This window comes from Hippocampus zosterae, chromosome 7 (genome assembly GCF_025434085.1).
Source record: "Hippocampus zosterae strain Florida chromosome 7, ASM2543408v3, whole genome shotgun sequence".
NCBI lineage: Eukaryota > Metazoa > Chordata > Actinopteri > Syngnathiformes > Syngnathidae > Hippocampus > Hippocampus zosterae.
In genome coordinates, this window is record NC_067457.1 from 13,953,965 (window position 1) to 13,979,800 (window position 25,836).

General features: G+C 45.3%; 1 protein-coding gene across 1 annotated transcript; it reads left to right on the forward strand.

Annotated features, from left to right (window-relative positions):
* The first annotated feature begins 1,908 nt into the window (after positions 1 to 1,908).
* sf3a3 (splicing factor 3a, subunit 3) lies at positions 1,909 to 24,318 on the forward strand. The gene is made up of 17 exons (XM_052071165.1): positions 1,909 to 2,161; positions 2,262 to 2,309; positions 2,941 to 2,993; positions 6,074 to 6,179; positions 6,271 to 6,343; positions 6,558 to 6,649; positions 6,732 to 6,814; positions 9,181 to 9,319; positions 9,412 to 9,480; positions 9,557 to 9,624; positions 16,869 to 16,976; positions 17,297 to 17,366; positions 17,471 to 17,635; positions 18,562 to 18,672; positions 20,604 to 20,694; positions 22,721 to 22,776; positions 22,916 to 24,318. The coding sequence occupies exons 1-17, from the start codon at positions 2,066 to 2,068 to the stop codon at positions 22,991 to 22,993; spliced, it is 1,506 nt and encodes a 501-aa protein (XP_051927125.1). The 5' UTR covers positions 1,909 to 2,065; the 3' UTR covers positions 22,994 to 24,318.
* Positions 24,319 to 25,836: the final 1,518 nt, after the last annotated feature.

Sequence of the window (25,836 nt, forward strand, 5' to 3'; positions counted from 1 at the left end):
GTCCTCAATGTCTGCTATTGTTCCTTCAGGGAGTGAGACCCCTTCAGTGCGGACTACCTTTCCTCTCTTAGTCACCATCCGACTACATTTCTCAAGCCCGAATGACATACCGATGTCGCTGCTATAGATCCTGGTTGTGTGGATCAGGGAATCTATGTCCCTTTCGCTCTTAGCATACAGCTTTATGTCATCCATGTAGAGGAGGTGACTGATTGTAGCTCCTTTTCAAAGGCGGTATCCATAGCCTGTCTTGGTGATTACTTGGCTTAGGGGGTTCAGTCCTATGCAGAACAGCAGTGGGGAGAGTGCATCACCTTGGTATATGCCTCATTTGATGGACACTTGGGTAAGTGGCTTGTCATTGGCTTCAAGTGTGGTTTTCCACATCCTCATCGAGTTCGCAACGAAGTCTCTTAGGGTCCTGTTCACCTAATACAACTCCAAGCATTCAGTGATCCATGTATGTGGCATCGAGTCATAGGCTTTCTTGTAATCAATCCAAGGTGTGCACAGGTTGGTACGTCGGGACCTGCAGTTTTGTGCGACTGTTCTGTCAACCAGGAGCTGATGTTTGGCTCCTCTGGTATCTCTACCAATGCCCTTCTGCGCTTCGTTCATGTATTGATCCGTGTGTCCACTTATCTTAGCTGGCTCAGACGTCGCCCGGCCAAACAAGGTCTGCGTCAGGTGCTATATATATATATATATATTATACCGGACCAAATTTGGCTTATACCGGCTTATACCGGACCAAATTTGACCCATATATATATATATATATATATATATATATATATATATATATATATATATATATATATATATGGGTCAAATTTGGTCCGGTATAAGCTCTTTTCCGGGGCTACGCCGGAGCTAATTTGCACGTGTGAACGCTCTACTGGGGCAGCCCCGGCGCAGCACCGGACCAAATCTTGCCGTGTGAACAGCCCTATGGTTTTCAGGGACCGGCATTTAAAATGTGGCGGATTAATACAACAAAATAATATGGTATGATTTTCTGCAACTAGACAGTCCCATCTCGTAGTAATAGGAGACAATGACACCTTAAGTGTGTGGTTTATGTCCAGTCTACTTCGTAATTTTAATAATTAATAATTCATAAAGTTTATTCATTTGGCTTGGTGGCGGGCAGATGTCACGCGCTTCCAGGACAGGACTAGATATAGCGCGTGTGAATACGTCAAGTCAAGTCAAGTCAACAGTATTTATAGAGCACTTTCAAATCGCTGCATACAAAGTGCTGTACATGGAGCAATTTAACATGCACAATAAACAGTAAGACAAATCGGTAATAAAAGGCGGTAGAAAGCACCAAACAGTAAAATCAAGAACAAATCTAAGTCATGCCGAGTCGAATGCCAAAGAATACAAGTCAGTTTTGAGGAGGGTTTTGAAGATGGGCAGCAAGGAGGCTTGCCAAATGTTCAGTGGGAGGTCATTCCAGAGAGAGGGACCACCAACAGAAAAGGCTCGATCACCTCTGAGCCTTAGTTTAGTCCTTGGTACTTTTTAATAATGTCTGGTCCACAGACCTGAGACGCCGAGCAGGTGTGTAGGGGCGGATGAGCTCCTACACACCAATGCAGGATCAAAAAAAAAATGCCATCTGAAAAAGTGCAGGGGAAAGGTGCCCAAGTTTTCCTTCCGTAAATTACGCCTATAAAGGATGGATCATGATCCATCCATCCATCCATTTTCCGAACCGCTTGATCCTCACTAGGGTCGCGGGGGGGGGGGGGGGGGGGTGCTGGAGCCTATCCCAGCTGTCTTCGGGCAGTAGGCGGGGGACACCCTGAATCAGTTGCCAGCCAATTGCAGTGGATCAAAATCCCGATTGGCAATTGCAACCTCTCTCCTGATACCCACGCCAGTCCAATAGATGGCGATAATGCATCTGAAAGCAGTGGTTGCCAACCTCCATTCAACCCAGACAAGAACGCGTGTGTCTCCGAAAACCGCCTTTGATTTAAGTACTTTGCTTTGTGGGCTATTTTTACTCTGCGATTTCCCTGGATTGGTTTCGTATTACTCTACTGTATGAAACATGGAGACAATTTTAGAGCAGCAACGTCGCTCTCACGAAGAAAAGGAGAGGCTAATGGATGCTAAAACCAAAGAGGTGTTACATAAAAAGTCGACGGTGAGTGTTACGCTAGAATTAGCATTACTGTATAGCTAACAAAGACGTTCAAATGAATAATATCGTTGTTTACATGAATGCTAATGTATTGTGTTAACAGTTGCGAGAACAGATCAATTCGGATCACAGGACAAGATCCATGTTGGACGTAAGTTTCTGAAAATGTATTCATTCGCGGTGGTTATTTTGCCTTTGTCGGCAACTCGCAACAAGCGTAATTTAGCCGTAACTACACGTACACCGGTTAGTGTGCCAGCTCGTAGGTTACACTCTTGAACTTTTCTTCAATACACCTCCAACCTATTTTTAAAGTCAAATTGTCCCTAACGATATCCGTTTATTTTGTTGGGCCCAAATAATTTTGCTGATTCTTTTTTATTTCACGAGCTACAGCAAAGTTGTTCATTTGCTTAACTAGTTAATATTTCAATAAATGTATGATACAGAACGGCTCATTTACAACTCCCAACTGGCTGCAAGAAATTGTAAACATAAAAAGGTACAGCGCAGGATTCAAACTTGTGACGCCAAAGAATAAAACATAACCGAAATAAGCAGGTCTTCGAGGCAGAAAAATGCCTCAATCATCTGTATGTTTTTATAAAACACAAATCTACTGCCACTACATATGTCTGCTGATATTTCTCAGCAGTGCAGTATTGCCTGTCGTGTGTACACATAGTTAACTGAAATGACCACAAGCTTTACACCTTTACCATTTGCTAATCCTGTCATCATTTATTGTCGGATTTGTACTGACTGTCATTTCTTTTTTGTAGCGGTATATGGAAGTGAGTGCCAATCTCAGAGACTCTTACGAAGACAAAGATGGGTGAGTACTTGTTTCCCAGTTTGAAGAAACATGACTACTTTAATCAAAGAGAGAGTGATTTGCATATCAGGCACAACACTATCTTTTTTCTGCCAACACACCACAAACACTGGCTAAAATGTTATTTTCACGCATTACAAAAAAATGTAACTTTATTGTTGGATGGAATTAATATACAGTAATCCCTCAATTATCGCGGTTAATGGGGACCAAAACCACCCGCGATAAACGAAAATCCGCGAAGTAGCGACCAATTAACATATACAGGTTAAAAAAAACAGTCCGTGAGAAGCTGCAAAACAACATCGAGTCACATAGAGCAACATATACAGTACTGTACTCCATGTATATATACAAAAAATAATAAATTGTGACAGCATATAAACCCAAGGGACACTTCTGCTCGCAACAGTAGGTACTTTGCTTTGAGGCTCTCCCATTATCACAATGCAGAGCTAATTTGCTATGTCAATCGCATGGCTACAGAGAGAAATTTGGAATAAAGTTGCTGATAATATTTATAGGGAAATAGTGTTACAAGTAAGAAAGAGTAAATGGCAGCGTGTTCGTGTCTGTGTGAAAGCCACGTGTCATGAAAAGCTCGACTCGGCTGGATTTATAGAGCACTTAGAAACAATCACGGCGATATACACAGTGCTGTTGTAAATGGTCAAAAAGTTGACGACAAAGCACTGAAAGTGAAAGTCTTGTCTTTGAACCGTTTCGAGCTGTAATTTAAAATGTTCTTCCCCTGCTCTCACGGAGAGCCAGTGTGGCTGAGATGGCAACTGCACAAGAATGACGGAACACTCACAAAAAGCAACGGGGACAAAACACAACCGTGTTGATGAGATGTTCATTACTGTGGCTAGTTGCTGCGTCGCCGAAAATATCTTCAACATGTTGGAAATCACAAAAGCCGTGTTTAAAAAAAAGAAAAAAAGGTAAAAGTAATTAAAACAAAGTCAAGCATAGAGATTTCTTCCTTTTCAAAACGTTGACACAATTCTCATTCTTTTTTTTTTGCAAATGAATATGGGCCTCATATCAGTTAGCGTCCTGTTTCACTGCTAATAATTCTTATCGGCAATTTGAAAAAAAAGCATATCGGTCTGTCACCAATTATGGCTCTGTAACCACAAACCTTCACAGATTTTAATCAAAAACATTTCAAAATGCGCTACAATGCAACATCAAATATATTCCCTTCCAGCTTAATATGTAACAGCTGAATATAACATAAATGATAGATAACACGCACACAAGAAATCTACATCAGTATTCAGTGTGAAGTAAATCCGGACCGTACACAAAAAAATGTGTTTTAGAACATTACATGACCATATTTATAATTTTAAAATGAGCAGTGTGTAAAATAAGCAGAGCTTGTTGTAAAAATGTTGAAGTACCCAGCGCCTCACCTTTCAATATATCCTTTACGCATGATTAATCGGTCGGGTGCTGTTTCTGTGGCAACATGCGTCTTCTCCTTGATAGCCATCATCTTTTTGCGGCTTAATACAAAATCATGCAATGCGATCTATCGTATGGGGTGCCCCAAAACACGCTCCAGGCTGGCATCGTTCATATGGCGGGAGTCCACACATCACATCGCCATGTCATGCATCAACACGTACACAACCATTGTCATGTGCGGGGATGAGAGCGCACCATTTTTTTCCCCCGCAAGCCACACAACATATCCATCTACATTCTTAACCGCTTATCCTAACTCCGGTCATGCCCGCACAAATCATCATGTGGCATTAAAGCGCAATGATAATTTCATTATTTTAATTTATTGCTGCCTTTTGGGGCGGCACGGTGGACGACTGGTTAGCCCACGTGCCTCATAGTGCAGAGGTATAGGGTTCGATTCCGGCTCCGGCCTTCCTGTGTGGGGTTTGCATGTTCTCCTCGTGCCTGTGTGGATTTTCTCCGGGTACTCTGGTCTCCTCCCGCATTCCAAAAACATGTGTGGCAGGTTAATGGAACACTCTAAATTGGCCCTAGGGGCGTGGTATGTAAATGAAGAAGGGAGTTTTTTTCTGATCTATCACTTGTAATTTGCATATACATGATCAATAAAAAGCCGGCAGAGGCTGCAGAGGTCGGGTGTCAGTTGAGAAGCGCACACAGAGTGGCTTCATAGAAAACGGCGCCTGCTGCTGGCAGTGAAAGTCGATCTGTTCCTGCGTCGAGCCTCTGCTCAACTGTCCGAGCGAACATCTTTGACAGCGGATTAGAAAATGGTTGGATGGTTGCTGACTTTGATAATATTGATGGCTGTCAGTCAATCCTAATTTTAAAAAAAACTCATTCATTTAGATTGATATGTACTTGTATTTTTTTTCCAACGAACTCAAAGTAATATCGTTATTGTTTCCTTATCGAGATATCTTGCAACAATACGGCAGTATTACATTTTGTACATATCTTAAAGCCCTATCCAGGACTTATATTGAATTAATACAGGAATGATTTAGCATGACACGTGTCACAGATGGGCTTCCGCTTTGTGCGCGTACTCTGGCCGAAGACGCCGAGTTGGCGCGCCTTTGGTGTATTCAGGGACTTTTTTAATTTCGACTTTGAAATGTCGGACTGTATTTGAATAAAGCTTGTGTCTCGCCGATTTCAAGAGTTGTCAATCTTTGTCATCCTATCCATTCAAACACAAAAGTTGAGTGTATTACAAATGAGACAACAAATATGAAATCACAAGCATTCGCTTGCTGCCTGTTGCATGATACAAGTGATTAAAGTTATCAACTCACAAAATGCATCCATTTCTGCGTTTTAAGATATCTTGATAGTTGGAGACCCAACCGGCCAAAGTCATATTGTGTTTTACAACAAGACTGAACAGTATTTACAGTTCAACACGGAACACTGGGTGATGCTAGCACGGCAAAGTACATAGCCATAGTTCGATATTTATTTTTGACAAATTTTGTGCCGGTACGACTTAACATTACGTGCATCTCAGACAGGCTTCCGCAAGGACAGAGTGACATGACTCCATGTTTTTTTTTTTGAAGTGTTGAGTTCGATAATCATGCTCTTTATATCACTGGCAGAATGAGGAGGGATGAGCTTGTTGCCATCTCGGGGCCCAATGAATTTGTAGAGTTCTACAGCCGACTTAAACAGATAAAGGAGTTTCACAGGAAGCACCCAAATGAAGTAAGTGATCCATTATCGTTAGCCTGTCAATTTAGCTTACACTTGAAGCTTTTTTATTTTTTAATGCTATGCAATGTTTTTATTCCTGTAGATTTCCATTCCAATGTCTGCAGAGTTCGAAGAGCTCATGAGAGCCAGAGACAACCCTAGTGATGAGGCTCAGAGTAAGTCTTGCCATCTATAGTGTAATAATTCTCTCTCTCTCTCTCTGTCTCTCTGTCTCTCTGTCTCTCTCTCTCTCTCTCTCTCTCTCTCTCTCTCTCTCTCTCTCTCTCTCTCTCTCTCTCTCTCTCATATCTTGCGCTTCAATTTGGGAAATCAGGTCATAATTTCGTGTCGTTATTTTGTGTATGGACCTAAACAAACACACTGCTGCAGACCTCGTGGAATTCACGGATGAAGAAGGATATGGCCGCTACCTTGACCTTCATGATTGCTACCTGAAGTATATCAACTTGAAGGCAGCTGAGGTTGTTTTCTATTTTGCATCATTCATTTTACACAACTAAGCAAAGTCGTGTTCGTTATTCACCAGTATACCTCCTTCAACAGAAAATTGAGTACATCACTTACCTGTCATCGTTTGACCAGCTGTTTGACATCCCCAAAGACAGAAAGAATGCAGAATACAAAAAGTGAGTATCGGGGTGGGCAGTAATTCAACATCAATATGTAGTAGGGTTGACACGTGATCAATATTAATTGAAAATACCTTGGATAAAATGGTCAGTCGAATAACATCAGGAAGCAAACTCCAAAACACGTTGAAGCTGTTATAGCAACAAAAAAGAAGCCGCTTAACCAATGAAGCAGCATCCAAACCAACAAAGATGCAGCAGCTAAACCGACAACGCATGCGTGCGGTATACTCACCTGGAGTGAAAGTCGTTCAAATAAAATGACCGGTAGACTTGGTACAACTCTTCCCATAAAACGATATAAGGCATCCTAACCTGATTAAAACGGCTCCAGATTCAGATGTGTTGTGCAAGTAAAAGGAGTTCCTTGTCTTTGACATGCTAGCGCCGGTGTTAGCTTTGTCCAAATCATGCAAGTAAAATATGAATGGACTATGGCAATATCGAGTCCGCAAAAAATATAAAGTATTCCAAAGACTGTTGGTCAACTGAAATGCCGGCAATACAAGAGAGTAACGCAAGTGCAGCAACAATATTGCTTTGGAGTAGCGTTGAATACAAAGAAGCGTTTACAATGCACTTGTGGAGGAGAAGCTGCACATTACACTGTATTACGATACATACCAAAAAATATATTGATTTTTTTCCTTCTTTTTTTAAAATAGGTTAAAAATAACAATTAGCAATATTGACTAAAGCACTGAAGTAGTGAAAATTTGTCACCCATATCTCCCCGGCATACAAGGCACATTGTTTCGAAAGGAATGTATTTAATCTCTATCGTATTTTCCGCACTATAAATCGCACCTAAAGGCATTCAATTTTCTCAAAACCCAAAAGTGCGCCTTGTAATCTGCTGCGCCTTATATATGGATCAATGTTCTGATTTCTTCGACGTAGTATTTTAAATGTCCTTTAAAGCACTTTGTTACAGCTGCCGCCCGTTGTGAAAGTGCTATACAAATAAAGCTGTATTGTATTACCCCAGTCACAGACACAGACAGTCAGAAACTAAGTGCCATTTTTTTAAACTGTGTTACTGCAGAGAGCCACACACACTTTTTTGCCCAAAGATCGCGCACGTGCAGGCATATGAACACACACACCCACACGCGCCCACACACGACGATACACTCGCGCACATATGAATGCACGCCACGACGAGCAACAGCTGGAGCGGCCGAACATAAATGAAACCTAAATGTTGCAGCTTTGAAAAAGGAGAGCTGTGGATTATTTATGCTTTTCTGTCTCAATCAATACAGACACATCCTTCTCCGTTTCCGTGCCTTCTCTTCTGGCGTTTTTACTCGAGAGACATTCAAGGACCGCCTCCGAAAAACGTAAATTAACTATAATTTTAATGACACGAAGAAAATTGAAAATAATCCCCCAGAACAGAAAATTAAGAGAGGAAATCACAAAATGAATTATATGGGGACGGGGGGTTGTGAACACACAATGAAGGACTAAATAAACAATTTTGAGACAGTCCAGTCTCCTACATAAAGACACAAACACACAAATCCCCCCCCCCCCCCTTCCCTCCATTTCCTCCTCCCACCGACTTTAGACCAGTCTGCTGGCTCTTGGTCGATTGCTATCGACGTCTTGGACACCCCTGCCTTAAAAACAGAAGTAATTCACTGACTAGCTTAGCACTTAGCGCCGTTGTCTGCGCAAGCGGTGATTCAGTCATCAGATTGGTTGCCCTCTATGTCAAATAAGTAACAGGATTGATGATAGGCTGACGTAGTACCTTCTGTGTATTAAGCACCGTTGTTCAAATGTCAGCGCCATCGCCGAGACGTTTTCAACAATTGTCGTGTGAAAGCCCGGGAGCCTTATTGAAACAGCCAAAGAGCCGCATGTAGCTCGAGAGCCACGGGTTGGCCACCCCTGATCTCGTGGATGCATAACGTAACTGCAGTCACTATTGTTGCTTCTCTTCTGTCCGCCTTATAATGCGGTGCATATGTATATGTAAAAGGACTATATGTAAAACCAAAAATTTTCTCCGGGTACTTATTTCCAATATCGATCCATTCATCCATTTTCCGATCAGCTTCACCCTCACACGGGTCGCGGGGGTGGGGGTGCCTGAGCCGATCCCAGCTGTCTTCGGGCAGTAGGCGGAGGACACCCTGAACTGATTGCAATATGAAATACTCATGACTGAAAAGTATATCACAATATATCTCCCAGCCCTAAGTGAATATCATACTGAAATTATATTTTAAATAAATTCCGTACTTAAAATGATGCATGTGTGAAATGAGCCCATAGCTGACCTCCACTGAAGGACCCCTTTTCTTACAAATGCAACATGCAAATGTGGACCATGTTTTTATATCTCCATGCAGGTATTTGGAAATGTTGCTCGAGTATCTGCAGGACTACACAGACCGGGTCAAACCTCTCCTTGACCAGAATGACCTGTATGACAAAGTGCTGCTAGACTTTGAGAAGAAGTGGGAGAGCGGCACTTTTCCAGGCTGGCCTGTAGGTGTCTTGCTAATTGGTTTAAATTAGGTTACTTATTGAATCTGACCAGCCACGATTATCTTAATAGTCTTTTTTTTTTTTGATGATAGAAAGAGACAAGTAGTGCTTTGACACATGCTGGAGCTCACCTGGACCTCTCAGCTTTTTCGTCCTGGGAGGTAGAAAAAAAAAAAATACAAAGACATGATATATATCATGGTGTGTCCGTATGTAATTCTTATTTCTGTCACACAGGAGTTAGCTTCCCTAGGTCTGGACAGATTAAAGTCTGCTCTTCTAGCATTGGGACTTAAATGTGGAGGGTGAGTTTGCCTCTGACACGTAACACAGTATCTCAGTTAGGTCTACAAGGAGCAGCTGTATTTGCTCGATCGGCCAGAAAAGAGATACCACTGATCACAAAATATGCATAAAATCCAAAATACAGTGGAATCTAGAATTACGAATGCAATTTCTTCTTGTATAATTCAAGTTGGTCATTCAACCTACATACAATACATACACCAAATCAGACGCCCGAAGTGGTCACGTTGATTGAATGCGGAAGTCGGTCCAGTATTTACAAACATGTTGAACTTTTCCCAAAATCTAAATAAAGTGCTAAACAATCAAATTGGTCTGAAGAAAAGTGAAGCTGCCAAATCGTCAACTAATGAATTTGAAAAGAAACAAACATACGCTAATTCCACTTTTCATCTCCTCTGGTAACTCTAATTACCAATAAATAGACATGTTTTATTTCTTAATAATATTGTCTGTTTTCACTTGTTTCTATATGGTATTATATTTATTTTTAACCGCATTGGTTGAAAAAAAGTCCATCCATCCATCATCTACCGCTTATCCGGGGCCGGGTCGCGGGGGCAACAGCTTTAGCAGGGAAGCCCAGACTTCCCTCTCCCTAGCTACTTCTTCCAGCTCTCCCCGGGGGATCCCGAGTAGTTCCCAGGCAAGCTGGGTGACATAGTCTCTCCAGCGTGTCCTGGGTCTTCCTCGGGGTCTCCTCCCGGTGGGACATGACCGGAACACCTCACCGGGGAGGCGCTCAGGAGGCATCCGAATCAGATGCCCAAGCCACCTCATCTGGCTCCTCTCGATGTGGAGGAGAAGCGGCTCGACTCTGAGCCCCTCCCGGATGACTGAACTTCTCACCTTATCTCTAAGGGAGAGCCCGGACACCCTGCGGAGAAAACTCATTTCAGCCGCTTGTATCCGGGATCTCGTTCTTTCGGTCACGACCCATAGCTCGTGACCATAGGTGAGGGTTGGGACGTAGATCGACCGGTAAATTGAGAGCTTCGCCCTTTGGCTCAGCTCCTTCACCACGACAGACCGATACAAGGTCCGCATCACAGCAGACGTTGCACCGATCCGCCTGTCGATCTCCCGCTCCCTCCTACCCCCACTCGTGAACAAGACCCCAAGATACTTGAACTCCTCCACTTGGGGTAAGATCTCCTCCCCGACCCGGAGGGGGCACTCCACCCTTTTCCGACTGAGGACCATAGTTTCAGATTTGGAGGTGCCGATTTTCATCCCAACCGCTTCACACTCGGCTGCGAAACGCTTCAGTGAGAGTTGGAGAGCCCCGTTTGAAGGAGCCAACAGCACCACATCATCTGCAAAAAGCAGGGATGCAATACTGAGGCCCCCAAAACGGACCCCCTCAACGCTTCGGCTGCGCCTAGAAATTCTGTCCATAAAGGTTATGAACAGAATCAGCGACAAAGGGCAGCCTTGGCGGAGTCCTACCCCCACTGGAAACGATTCCGACTTACTGCCGGCAATGCGAACCAAACTCTGACATCGGTGGTATAGTGACCGAACAGCCCGTATCAGGGGGTTCGGTACCCCATACCCACGAAGCACCCCCCACAGAACTCCCCGAGGGACACGGTCAAACGCCTTCTCCAAGTCCACAAAACACATGTAGACTGGTTGGGCGAATTCCCACATACCCTCAAGGACCCTGCTAAGGGTGTAGAGCTGGTCCACTGTTCCACGGCCGGGACGAAAACCACACTGTTCCTCCTCAATCTGAGGCTCGACTTCCTGACGGACCCTCCTCTCCAGCACCCCTGAATAAACCTTACCAGGGAGGCTGAGGAGTGTGATCCCTCTGTAGTTGGAACACACCCTCCGGTCCCCCCTTTTAAAAAGAGGGACTACCACCCCGGTCTGCCAATCCAGAGGCACTCTCCCTGTTGACCACGCGATGTTGCAGAGGCGTGTCAACCAGGACAGCCCCACAACATCCAGAGCCTTGAGGAACTCCGGGCGGATCTCATCCACCCCTGGGGCCTTGCCACCGAGGAGCTTTTTAACCACATCGGTGACTTCAACCACAGAGATAGGAGAGCCCACCTCAGAGTCCCCGGGCTCTGCTTCCTCCAAGGAAGACGTGTTGGTGGAGTTGAGGAGGTCTTCGATGTACTCTGCCCACCGGTTCACAACGTCCCGAGTCGAAGTCAGCAGCGCCCCATCCCCACTGTACACAGTGTTAGTGGTGCACTGCTTCCCCCTCCTGAGACGTCGTATGGTGGACCAGAATTTCCTCGAAGTCGTCCGGAAGTCGGCTTCCATGGCCTCACCGAACTCTTCCCACGCTCGGGTTTTTGCCTCGGCGACCACCGAAGCCGCGGTCCGCTTGGCCAGTCGATACCCGTCAGCTGCCTCTGGGGTCCCACAGGCCATAAAGGCTCGATAGGACTCCTTCTTCAGCTTGACGGCATCCCTTACTGCTGGTGTCCACCAGCGAGTACGGGGATTGCCGCCACGACAGGCGCCAACCACCTTACGGCCACAACTCAGATTGGCCGCCTCAACAATAGAGGCACGGAACATGGTCCACTCGGACTCAATGTCCCCCGCCTCCCCCGGAACATGGGAAAAGCTCTGTCGGAGGTGGGAGTTGAAACTCCTTCTGACAGGGGATTCCGCCAGACGCTCCCAACAAACCCTCACTATACGTTTGGGTCTGCCAGGATGGACCGGCATCTTCCCCCACCATCGGAGCCTACTCACCACCAGGTGGTGATCAGTTGACAGCTCCGCCCCTCTCTTCACCCGAGTGTCCAGAACATGCGGCCGCAAATCCGATGATACAACTACAAAGTCGATCATCAAACTGCGGCCTAAGGTGTCCTGGTGCCAAGTGCACATATGGACACCCTTATGTTTGAACAAGGTGTTCGTTATGGACAATCCGTGACGAGCACAGAAAGCCAATAACAAAACACCACTCGGGTTCTGATCAGGGGGGGCCGTTCCTCCCAATCACGCCCCTCCAGGTATCACTGTCATTGCCCACGTGAGCATTGAAGTCCCCCAGCAGAACAAGGGAGTCCCCAGCAGGAGTACTCTCCAGCACACCCTCCAAGGACTCCAAAAAGGGTGGGTATGCTGTGCTGCTGTTTGGTGCATATGCACAAACAGTCAGGACCCGTCCACCCACCCGAAGGCGGAGGGAGACAACCCTCTCGTCTACCGGTGTGAACCCCAATGTACAGGCACTGAGCCGGGGGGCAATGAGTATGCCCACACCTGCTCTGCGCCTCTCACCGTGAGCAACTCCAGAGTGGAAGAGAGTCCAACCCCTCTCGAGAGAACTGGTACCAGAACCCAGGCTGTGTGTGGAGGCAAGTCCGACTATATCCAGTCGGAAATTCTCTGCCTCACACACCAGCTTGGGCTCCTTCCCTGCCAGAGAGGTGACAATCCATGTCCCAAGAGCTAGCTTCTGCAGCCGAGGATCGGACCGCCAGGGTCCCCGCCTTTGGCTGCCGCCCAGCTCACATTGCACCCGACCCCTTTGGCCCCTCTCATGGGTGGTGAGCCCATGGGAAGGGGGACCCACGTTGCCTCTTCGGGCTGTGCCCGGACCGGGCCCCATGGGTGTAGGCCCGGCCACCAGGCGCCTGCCAAAGAGCCCCACCTCCAGGCCTGGCTCCAGAGAGGGGGCCCTGGTGACCCGCGTCCGGGCAAGGGAAACCTAGATCCATTTATTTCAATCATCATTGGGGTCTTTGAGCCGTGCTTTGTCTGGCCCCTCACCTAGAACCTGTTTGCCATGGGTGACCCTGCCAGGGGCATAAAGCCCCAGACAACTTAGCTTCTAGGATCATTGGGACACAAAGACCCCTCCACCACGGTAAGGTGACGACTCACGGAGGGGGTTGAAAAAAAGTAAATATCCAATTTCAGGGCTTGAATGGATCAATTACATTTTCATTCATTTCAAGGGGAAATTTTTCCTCGAGTCATGCACGTTTCAATGCCAGTTACTCCCCCCCGCCCCCGTTTTTCTGGTCTCCACAACTCTTTGTGACGCGAGGTAAAGTGTGGTTGGCGCCGCTATTAATGTATGATCACGCAGACATGCTACCAGGATGGTATTATTTTTTATTTTCTCAAGTGAGAGTAAGTGATGCATTTTGATATCCCAGCATTGCTGTGGATATGGGTATTTGCCGCTCATCTTTTTCTCTTCCCCACACTGACCCAAAACTTTATACCACCTATTATACTGTACATCGGAGTCGAGCCGTTGCTCCTCGGCATTGATTGGAGCCGGTTGAGGTGTCTTGTTTGTATGCCACCTGGATGCCTCCCTGGTGAAGTGTTTTGGGCATGTCACGCTGGGAGGGAGGCCCCGAGGAGGACCCAGCAAACGCTGGAGAAACTGCCTCCCAAACAGCTTAGGAACTCCTCGGGACCCACCGGGATGAGCTGGACGCAGTGGCTGGACAGAGTGATGTCTGTGCTTCTCTGCTTAAGCTGCTGCCTCGGATAAGCGGAAGTCCATATCCATCCATATCCATTTTCCGAACCGCTTGATCCTCATTAGGGTCGCGGGGGGTGCTGGAGCCTATCCCAGCTGTCTCCGGGCAGTAGGCGGGGGACACCCTGAATCGGTTGCCAGCCAATCGCAGGGCACACAGAAACGAACAACCATTCGCACTCACACCCACACCTAGGGACAATTTAGAGAGTTCAATCAGCCTGCCACGCATGTTTTTGGAATGTGTGAGGAAACCGGAGCACCCGGAGAAAACCCACGCAGGCCCGGGGAGAACATGCAAACTCCACACAGGGAGGCCGGAGCTGGAATCGAACCCAGTACCTCTGCACTGTGAAGCCGACGTGCTAACCACTGGACTACCGGACCGCCCATATAAGCCGAAGTATATATTTTAATAAATAAATGCATTAAAGCCCGGTAAGATGAGGCATTACGGTTGATGACTGGTGTGCACATCTGCCTCACAGTGCAGAAGTCAACGGTTTGAATCCAAGCTATGGCCTGACTAGCTGGAGTTTGCATGTTCTCCCGATGCCTGCGTGGGTTTTCGCCGGGTACTCCGGTATCCTCCCACATTCCAAAAAAACGTGGATGTTTGGGAGGGTTGGGCGATGTTCAAATTTTGTCACTGCATCACCGTGCATCATCTTCTCATTACACCGGTGCACATGGTAATACCGTCACCAATTTCAAAATTACGTTCCGCCCTTCGCCTATTGTCACGAGGTGTGGGTCATGACCAAAAGAACACATTTCCCATATACAAGCGGCCAAAATGAATTTAGCCAGCAGTGTGTCAGCGGTCTCCCTTTGAGCTAGGTTAAAACTCATTCAGTACCAACCAATTCTGGACCAAGTCTAAAAACGTCTTTGGGAGTGAATGAGTGAAGAGGCACATTCATCTGGGAGAGACTCAGTCGTGCCGCTGTTTCTTTGCCTCAAGGGGAGCCAGGTTAGGTGGCTTGGGCCATCCATCCATCCATCCATCCATCATCTACCGCTTATCCGGGGCCGGGTCGCGGGGGCAACAGCTTTAGCAGGGAAGCCCAGACTTCCCTCTCCCTAGCTACTTCTTCCAGCTCTCCCCGGGGGATTCCGAGGCGTTCCCAAGCCAGCTGGGTGACGTAGTCTCTCCAGCGTGTCCTGGGTCTTCCTCGGGGTCTCCTCCCGGTGGGACATGCCCGGAACACCTCACCAGGGAGGCGCTCAGGAGGCATCCGAATCAGATGCCCAAGCCACCTCATCTGGCTCCTCTCGATGTGGAGGAGAAGCGGCTCGACTCTGAGCCCCTCCCGGATGACCGAGCTCCTCACCTTATCTCTAAGGGAGAGCCCGGACACCCTGCGGAGAAAACTCATTTCGGCCGCTTGTATCCGGGATCTCGTTCTTTCGGTCACGACCCATAGCTCGTGGCCATAGATGAGGGTTGGGACGTAGATCGACCGGTAAATTGAGAGCTTCGCCCTTTGGCTCAGCTCCTTCTTTACCACGACAGACCGATACAACGTCCGCATCACAGCAGACGCTGCACCGATCCGCCTGTCGATCTCTCGCTCCCTCCTGCCCTCACTCGTGAACAAGACCCCAAGATACTTAAACTCCTCCACTTGGGGTAATATCTCCTCCCCGACCCGGAGGGGGAAATCCACCCTTTTCCGACTGAGGACCATGGTTTCAGATTTGGAGGTGCTGATTTTCATCCCAACCGCTTCACACTCGGCTGCGAAACGCTCCAGTGAGAGTTGTAGAGCCCCGTTTGAAGGAGCCAACAGCACCACATCATCTGCAAAAAGCAGGGATGTAATACTGAGGCCCCCAAAACAGACTCCCTCAACGCTTCGGCTGCGCCTAGAAATTCTGTCCATAAAGGTTATGAACAGAATCGGCGACAAAGGGCAGCCTTGGCGGAGTCCTACCCCCACTGGAAACGGTTCCGACTTACTGCCGGCAATGCGAACCAAACTCTGACATCGGTGGTATAGTGACCGAACAGCCCGTATCAGGGGGTTCGGTACGCCATACCCACGAAGCACCCCCCACAGAACTCCCCGAGGGACACGGTCAAACGCCTTCTCCAAGTCCACAAAACACATGTAGACTGGTTGGGCGAATTCCCACATACCCTCAAGGACCCTGCTAAGGGTGTAGAGCTGGTCCACTGTTCCACGGCCGGGACGAAAACCACACTGCTCCTCCTCAATCTGAGGCTCGACTTCCTGACGGACCCTCCTCTCCAGCACCCCTGAATAGACCTTGGCTTGGCTTGGGCATCTGGTTTAATTGCCTCCTGGATGTCTGCCTGGTAAGGTGTCTTGTGTCATGTCTCCACTCGGGGGAAGTCCCATGGATGACAGAAGACACATTGGAGAGACAATGTCTCCTGGATGGCCTGGGAACGCATTGGGACCCCTGAGAAGAGCTAGTTGGAGTGGCTGGGGTGAGGGAAGTTTAGGCTTCCCTCCTAAAGCAACACCATCCTTGATGAGCGGAAGAAAATGCATCAGGCTACAACAGATGTACCCATCTATACTTTGTTGTTGCGTACCTGCATTTCAGAATCAGAAGTTCATCCATCTTATTTGGCAGAGAACGTAGATTAGCAAGATGGATCGATGGGAGCGGGGTTCGATATCCGCGCTGATGTACCTTGACTAGCACGCCAGCTCGCTTTCCCCTTCTTTCAAACTGTTTATCAAACACTGGACATTTGTTTATTCGGTCTTTGTTTCTGCTTTTGTTTGACAGGACTCTTGAAGAGAGAGCGCAGCGACTCTTTAGCACCAAAGGCAAATCTTTGGAATTGCTGGACCCTTCGCTGTTTGCCAAGAATCCCAAAGCCAAAGGACCCAAGAAGTATGTGTTTGTAAACAATCTATTATGAATGCACCTAAAACAGATTTTTTTTCCAGAGCACATGTTCAAATACAGTACTTGCAGATGTCAAGTATGGATACTCGATAATGCCATCTAACAAATGTGTTGAAATGTGTTTTAATCAAATATGCTTGTGTCTTGAGTTTGACAATGTAAATCTTATTATATATATTTTTTCAGAAAATCAATTTAAATGTAATTCTTATGTAATCTAATACGTGCACTCTGTATGTGGCTGATGATGGTGACATTTCTGTGATTATGGTGACATTTATGTTTTCCATTCACTGTACCTCCAGAGACACAGAGCGAAACAAGGAAATTGGCTTTCTGGAGGCTCAACTCTATGAATATGTTGAAGTCCTTGGTGTAAGTATTATAATGTTGTCAAATAATTCTTAAGAGATTGATTTACCGAACTTTGTAATAACTTTAGTAGCAGACAACAAGTTTGTGTTGATTTACTTATGTAGGAGCAGAGGCAACTTACTCATGAGAATGTCCAGAGGAAGCAAGCTAGGACTGGAGAGGAACGTGAGGAAGAGGAGGAGGAACAGCTCAGTGAGAGTGAAAGCGAAGACGAAGACAACGAAATAATCTACAACCCCAAAAATTTGCCACTGGGTTGGGATGGCAAGGTATAAAAGCGATGCAAAAATGGGTGTTAAAAGAAAGCTGTCTGGTTTCACAATCATGCAAAGCACAGAGTGAGCCCTGTTACGACTTTCTAATGATATCCTCCAAACAAATGACACTGGAGACTGTGTGTCCTGATTTTTTAGCTTTAACTGCAGCATTTGATACAGTGGACCACAGTATTCTGGTGGATCGTTTGCAGCACCAAGTGGGCATTAGTGGTATTGCTCGAGAGTGGTTGATATCTAATTTGGCTGACAGGAGTTTTTGTGTTGCTCTGAGTCCCGCTTTGCCCCTCTGACAGATAATGTTCCACAAGGTTCTATTTTGGGGCCTTGCTGTTTTCACTGTATTTGCTGCCCTTAGGTTCCATCCTAAGAAAACATAGTGTTTCCATCTACTGCGATGCAGATGACAGTCAGATCTATGTCCCGCTGAGCAAAAAGGATGTGTTCACAGAAGTTACGGTGTTTGGTCGTACATCCCACCGTGTTGACCTGGGCCCCTTAATGTCACATCGAAAGCAAACAATCTCAAACTTGGGTTTTAAATTGTATTGGTGCTGTTGTTAAATTTGGCTTCTTTCAACTTCGTCAGTTGTCGAAGAGCTTTGTAAGATTGCAAAAATAAATTAACAGCCCTTAATTAAAGTTTTAAAACTAGGAATGTTTGAAGGAGCTCTTCTCTTAATATTCAACAATTATATCAAAGTAAACTGCGGGCAAATACATATTCTCATATTGTCAGATATACTTCGTTTCTCCCTTTACGGAAATGTACAAAAAATGTGTGCCTTGTATTTAATTCCTCATTCAATATGTTACAGTAAAAAGGTGGTTCAACCAAATATTTTGTTCACAGCCCGTGTCGCAAATTGTCTGGTTTATGATGGTGAGTTTGACTTTCACTGCTTTCACTTTCCTTTCAGCCAATTCCATACTGGCTCTATAAACTCCACGGCCTGAATATCAACTACAACTGTGAAATCTGTGGAAACTACACCTACCGAGGACCAAAAGCTTTTCAACGACACTTTGCGGTATTTTCTATTCTAGCAAAGATTCATACATTCATTCTCCAGTGGTTGTTGCTCTCAAAGGAATTCTGCCCATGGGTTTCATCACATCATTCCCAAATTTGTTAACTGGCCACCGTTGACAAATGGTTCATGTCCAGCTTCAGAGTTTGTTGCAGGAAGTTGGTGGGGCATGTCTTGAAAATCTAACTGCCCACACCCCGCCATTGCAACATACACTGATCAATCACAATGTTTGACCACCTGCATAATCCAATGATAATCCAACGCAAGAGGTGGGTCAAATATTCTACATTGACGATTACAATCATTGCTTTGCTTTGGTTAGAGATGGGTAATATTTTGGGGATGGACTGATTTTTGTTTTCAACCGTAGTCACAAAAGTAAGAATAATCAAATCTTAAATAGCCGATAGATTGGATGGAATGGTTTATTCACGGACAATAGTTGTCTTCTCCTAACTCCTGTATTCACTGTTGCTGCTAAAACTAAACATTTCTCCAATGTGGCACTAATTAAGGTTTACATATTTTCAATATTTATGATACAGTGGTACCTCTACTTATGAAATGAATATGTTCTAGAGGAATTTTCTTAACTAAAACATTTTGTAAGAAGAGATGTTTTCCATATCAATGCCCAAATCCATTCCAAACCCCCCAAAATTCAGACATGTTTCCTAATGCATCAAAATATGTAACAAATACATGTTACAATTAGATTATTGCGCAATTAATGAGAGTTGTGCAAAATGTAAAAAAACAAAGAATGGAGTAAAAAAAAAATAATGATGGTCGTTTAACTTTTAACTGTGTCCTCATCGTTTTTTGCCCTCTTTAGTCCACGTTCTCTCTCAGAGTGGTTTTTGCCTGGCGTTTTGTAAAGAACTGATCCAAGGACGTTTGCTTTTGTCACCTTTTAACAATCCTTCGAAAATGTCCAAGGCAAACCTCAGCGTAGTGAGCGATCGCCTGACTGGTCAACACTTTTTCTGGGCCATTCACATTTATATCAAACTATTGGAACGCCTCATGCCCCTCAGGCCAATGACGATGGCGCTGCATAGACACATATTGATCTCCATGCGTGGACACATTCGTTAGAGGTCTCTCTTAGCCGATGGGATGCCAGGAAGATGCTTTGTAATAGCCAATGGCAGAGCAGCTATAGGTAAGTTGTGTTCAGGTAACTCGGAGATGCGAGTAGCTGCTCATACTGTATTTTTACCTTTCGCATCTTGAAATTTCTTTCGTAACAAGAGGCAATATTTTCCTGTTGAGGCGTTTGGTAACTTGAAAATCTCAGATGAAGAGACGTTCGTAAGTAGAGGTACCACTGTATTTCTATAATGCGCTCTTGCTCTCAGATGAGGTATGCCATGACGTTCCGACCTCATTTCAGGTTTCCAGTGGCTGTGTTTCTTTCTTTCCACTTATTTTCTTTCCAGTCATTTATGATAGGTATAATAGGTACTTGCGATTAAAATTTGCTTACTATCCTCTGTAACACGGTTCCAGACAGACTTTTGTGATGAGTGCGCTGTACTCCTGCACTTTTTTTTAAATCTTGTTTTGCGACTGCATTTCCAATTGCTTCGTATTTAGCGCATGTACCGACTACGCGCCCTCCTTTCATGATAAATGCTTACAGTAATGTAGCTTTTGTGCTGCTGTGGTGGCGATGCTATGCAGACACCGGATGTAAAGCGGACTTTACGTTGTCCATAGCTGCTCTGAAAATGTAAGACTTTTATGCCCCTTGTAACCTGATAACATGATCAGATGTCCACTGAAGGGACCGCTGTCCCTGAAAAGGTTAATTCTGCTGCCAATTTTAGAATATTATAATGAAGATGCATAATTCGTATAAAATGTCTGTTTACTGCCGAAAGGCCGTTCCTCTTCAATGTTTTTTTTTTGTGTGTTTTGGTCAGGAATGGAGGCATGCCCATGGTATGCGCTGTCTTGGAATCCCCAACACTGCCCACTTTGCTAATGTCACACAGATTGAGGATGCCGTCTCTCGTAAGTCCCGTCCGTCTTCTTGGATATTCAGGGCATCGTCTGTATTCGCAGTTATTCACCTTTTCCACAGCAAATTTTACGATAGCGTCATTAGGCTATGTATTTTCCGCACGATAAGGCACTTCGGATTATGAGGTTCAAGTTCAATGAATGGCCTATTTTAAAACAGTTTTCATATATAGGGCGCATAAAATAAAAGCTACAATAGTGGCGTGGTTGCATTATGCATCCACTAGATTGAGCTACGTTAAAGGGAATACAATACAATACAGCTTTATTTATATAGAGCATATGTCTGCAAAATTGCGGGCTGGATCGTTAATCTTTTTAATCCGGCCCGCTGAAGGTTGGGACGCAATTAAGTTTCAATGTGAATGATTGCATTCTTTTTATTTGAACTTGTGACAAGCATTTCAACGCCAGGTGGCACAATTCCATTATGTTCAACAGAATACAATGCTTTGCGAATCATGTTCAACCTACATTTAATTAAATATGCTACAAAGACAAGATATTAAAGATATTTTAGATTTTTTTTATTCAGTATAAAATACAATGTATTTATTTGTTTTTGTTTTTACATTTTTACCAAAAAAAATCTTGTTCAAGCCATTCCTTACGCAAGGACACACGGAGTCCAGCGCATTCGAAATATCAATGATGATCAATTAAATTGGATAAAACTCAAACTATTGAATATTAATTGGTTTTTAAAAAGTTTTTAAAAAAAGTTGATTTCTGTGTACCGTATTTTCACGACCATTCGGCGCACCATATGGTTGGGCGCAGTCTCATTAATGGGTGCTATTTCTGTATTTTACACATGGACAAAACGCACTGTATTATTGGGCGCAGTTTTAAAGTGGTAAAACATACGCCAGCTTAAACAATACGGCATGCATGCGCGCACGCTAAATACACATTAGCTTGAAGCATACGGTAGCATGCCAAGATATACAGATACAAGGTAAAAACACGTTTTTAAAAAGGCAATGGAAGCAAAACTGAGTTCCCTTGTATTTTATTTAGCCATCGTACAATGTACTCAAGTTTTTCGATCAATCATCATCCAGAAATCCATCAAAGTCCTCATCCTCTATATCAGAATTGAACAATTGTGCAAGTACCGGTAATCCATCAAAAAACAAACAAAAACAAAAACTCTTATTGCCATGTGGCTCCACAGAAATGATGCCGGCTTTGCCAAAAACTGCCTCTCACTCTTTGTAAAGTTGTGTTTGCCATTGATCATCCATTGTTCCCATGCCGTTTGCAACTTTACTTTGAACGCCCGGTTGATCCCGATGTCCAGTGGTTGGAGTTCTTTAGTCAAGCATCCGGGAATAACGGCAAGCTCAGAGTTCATTTGCTTGACTTTGTTTTTCACCGCTGCTGTGAGATGGGCACGCATGCCAAAAGCATAACCGATGGCTTGAAGTTTGAACTGAGCTTCGTAGGCGTGTCTCTTTGTAGAATTTATTTTCGGGGGTTCTTAGAAACCAAAACCGAAGTTGTTTTGCAACAATGCACATAGCCACACTCTATACAGGTGTTGGTACCTGCTTGGGGTGTCCCTTTAGCGTCCACTTACACGCCCACCCTTCACTCATTGGTGGACTTCTTCGCCGCATGCCTGTCCCCACTCACGTCTGCCTTTTCTCTCTCTCTCCATATATGTATATATATACGCGCCCACCCTTCACTGATTGGCCGACTTCTTTGCCGCATGCCTGTCCACAGTCACTTCCGCCTTTTCTCTATATAAACAGCGTGTCGGCTGTCAGTCAGGTTTTGGAACTCAGCGCATATACAAGACAGTCCGCTCATAAGGCGTCCTGTCCATTTTGGAGAAAATTTAAGACTTTTAATGGCGCCTTATAGTCGTGAAAATACGGTACTTATTCCTAAAATTTGTGCTGTCAGGCCAGCGTCAATGAACTTGCAGATGTCAAACCCATCTGCAACTTTTTGGAGTGGTTTTGTCAGTCGATTTGTTCTAATAACTTGATTTACCCCCCAACTCTAGTGTGGGCAAAACTGAAGTCCCAAAAGGCCTTAGAGCGTTGGCAGCCTGACACAGAGGTAAGGAAACACTTTGTGAAATCCCGAGCGCTCCAAAAAAAAAGAAAAACCTCAACGTCAATTACTTAGTTTTTGTTTTTCAAAAAAAAAGGCTTTCGAATCAAAACTCAACTCATTGGCTGATTTTTGTGTTTTTCAGGAAGAGTATGAGGACTCGAGTGGAAATGTAGTCAATAAAAAAACGTACGAGGATCTCAAGAGACAAGGGTTACTGTAGACATCAATGATGATTAGGCTACGGTGTTAATCCGATTTCTTTGTATACTTTTTGATTTGGACCCACTTTCCATTTCCCATTTTGGTCTTTTCTAATGTAGCCATTTTTTATCATCACATTAAAGATATGTTGGCTACTTGAATATTTTTCATTTTTTTTCTTGGTGATTTGAAGCGATGTATTTCAACGTTTGGTTGATCAGCATGTTCGCAAATTCCGCTGTTAGCTTCGACCTCTGGAAGTAAAGTACGATGACGGTGATTGTTGTACTACACCATGTAATAAGGTGGCGAAGCATGTCATTTCAGTTGTGAAAAGAATTTCCAAAATGTTTCCATCTTAATAACCTGTAGAACTCAATCGAAAAACAACCTGAAATCGGAGCCGAAGTCAGCTGGAATAGGCTCCTCCTCAGCTGTGACAATTGTGAGGATAACAGGTACAGATGATGGACAGATGGATGGATCTATTTTTTTTTTACAGTAGACCATTTATCAGCTTGGCCGTGGAGCCGATATTTGGCACTCTGAAGCCTATTAGAACCTGCTTTTTTTAATATGCTTTTTAAAAATTATGACAACCAATCAAATTAATTCAACACTATTATTTTTAGATTATTTTGTGTGTGTGTGTGTTCGTGTATCGGAATAATCTGGCCAAGTATGGAAAACACACAGAATTTATCTCCGGTAGTCTCGGCTACACTAGTATTGCCATAACAAGCAACTGCGATGAACAAGGACATAATATGCAAGTATCGAAAGACTTTTGCGAGTGCCATTGTGTGACAATGAGCAGAGATCAGGTGATCAGTGGTGCAATACAATAGTGTGACGGTTGTGCAGTTGGTGCAGATCATCCTTGCACCATTTTAATTTTTTTTGTAGACCTGTAGCAGGAATTGTAGTCCCACTTCAGGTGTGCAATTCAGTGTCTGGTGCTGTGGAATATTGCTCCATGACAATTGTTGAAGGATGCCACTCACACCTGAGTGGGCGAGGCCCGATTTTGAAACTCATGACCTCAAACCCTGAAGTTAGCCGGGATGGGCTCCAGCACGCCTTGTGAGGAGAAGCGGATCCGAAAATGGATGAATGGCCTCAATGCATGGTTGCTCCTCAAGCAGAACCAAAAACCAAAAACAAAAACCAAGGAAGCTAATCCGATGCGAGGCAAGCAAACGTGCGTTGTGTCGCTTTTGCAACTGTGGATGATGAGTTGAACTCAGTCATCAAGCTGCTGGTGTCGTCGTGGCTCTCCGCCCGCTTTCATGACAACTCAGCAAAAGGCAAACCGAGCGTTTTATTGCAATCGTGCCCGAAAGCTACATTTTCCATCAATGGGCATTTTTCTTCCGTGCAAAAACTCCTTTACTATCCAGACAGGGGGTGGACAAATGCACCCTAGATGAAAAATGAAATGGTTCAGATTATTACACCGGATCATGTTGCAATTATTGACAGTAGATAAAATATTCTCGTTCTGCTTATCTTGTTCGAGGATCTTTTTCATGACGACTCAGGAAGCAATAACTTGCTGAAGTCACTCAAGATAATTGTACTTGTCTGCTTTTCACTGTCTTCATATTTGGAGTTGATCATCTCCACAAAATGACCGTGTTTGAATTCTTTGTATTTTATCATGTCCTCGTGAGGATGAAGCGGTTCAAATAACGGATGGGTGGATGAAATCTCGGACCCTAAATGTCACTGGACGGAGTGCAATAGAGTGATGGAGTTGAATGGAAACTGCAGCAATGTTCAAATTGAGCTGATAATAATCCAAATCCCCACACGTACGTTTACAGCCATACTGGCGGCTTTGGTTTGGGCTTTCGTACGATCCCAGCTCGGCATGCTCCAGCAAGATTTCTCCGTCCTGCGGCTCGTACAAGCGTTTCAGCAGAGTGGCGCAGGTGCTCTTTCCATCTCCAGACGCAACGACCAGCGCCGTCGTCTGACCTGCTGGCAGCTCCAGGGAGAAGTCCGAATGACACAGGCGGACCGAATTGGGTGCGCTTTAAGAGGAAGGACTCGCAAGAGGCAAACGTGCTCTCCCAATGGATGTCTCTGCGACGTTTGGAGTTGGTGGTGGTGTTGTTGTTGTTGCCTGGGACCTATGGCCCTTTCGACGGCAGTTTATCTCGCCTGGTGGCCACTCTTTCCATGGAGAGATGCGGTTCTAAGCAGACGCCCAGTGATGACGTCAAAATTGACTTCTCTCAAACGAGTGGTTCTCCACCCAGAATTTGGACCTGAAGAGGTGCCCTTCTCCGTTATGAGTTGCACAGAGGGAGGGGTCATGCACTCCTCACCACACAGCACTGCGTTGCTGAGTTTGCTTCTCTGGAATTTGGTCTGTGGGTGTTGCTGGGTTTGATCCGCATCAGGTCCTGCCGAGTTTCTCTTCGGAACCAGTCACATAAAGGAGCGCCGTCTTCCGCCTCCGTTTCCTCAGGATCGGCGTCGTGGCCCTTCTTCTCCTGGCAGATTGGACAAAGACACTCGGGTAGGCAGGGCCTTCTTTCTTGATGCCCGCCTGCTCCTTCTGTCGCTGGTTGGTTGGCGTAGAGGACGGTCTCCGAGTTTTGCCACCAGGCAGGTGAATGACGGCTTGCGATGCAAAATGCTCATTCACTAGCCGCGCTTGGCAACGACAACCACCGCAGCCAGGAAACACCAGACCGAAATGGGGAGACTTCACACCTAAAATGAAGGTCGGGATGACAGTTCAATCATCTTCAACAGTCCACTTTTAGCGGGTTACCATGGGCCGGAGGGGCCTCACAACCTCCAGGCACACAAGAACAGGGACCTCGAATTGACTGCGACTCCCACCCGCGG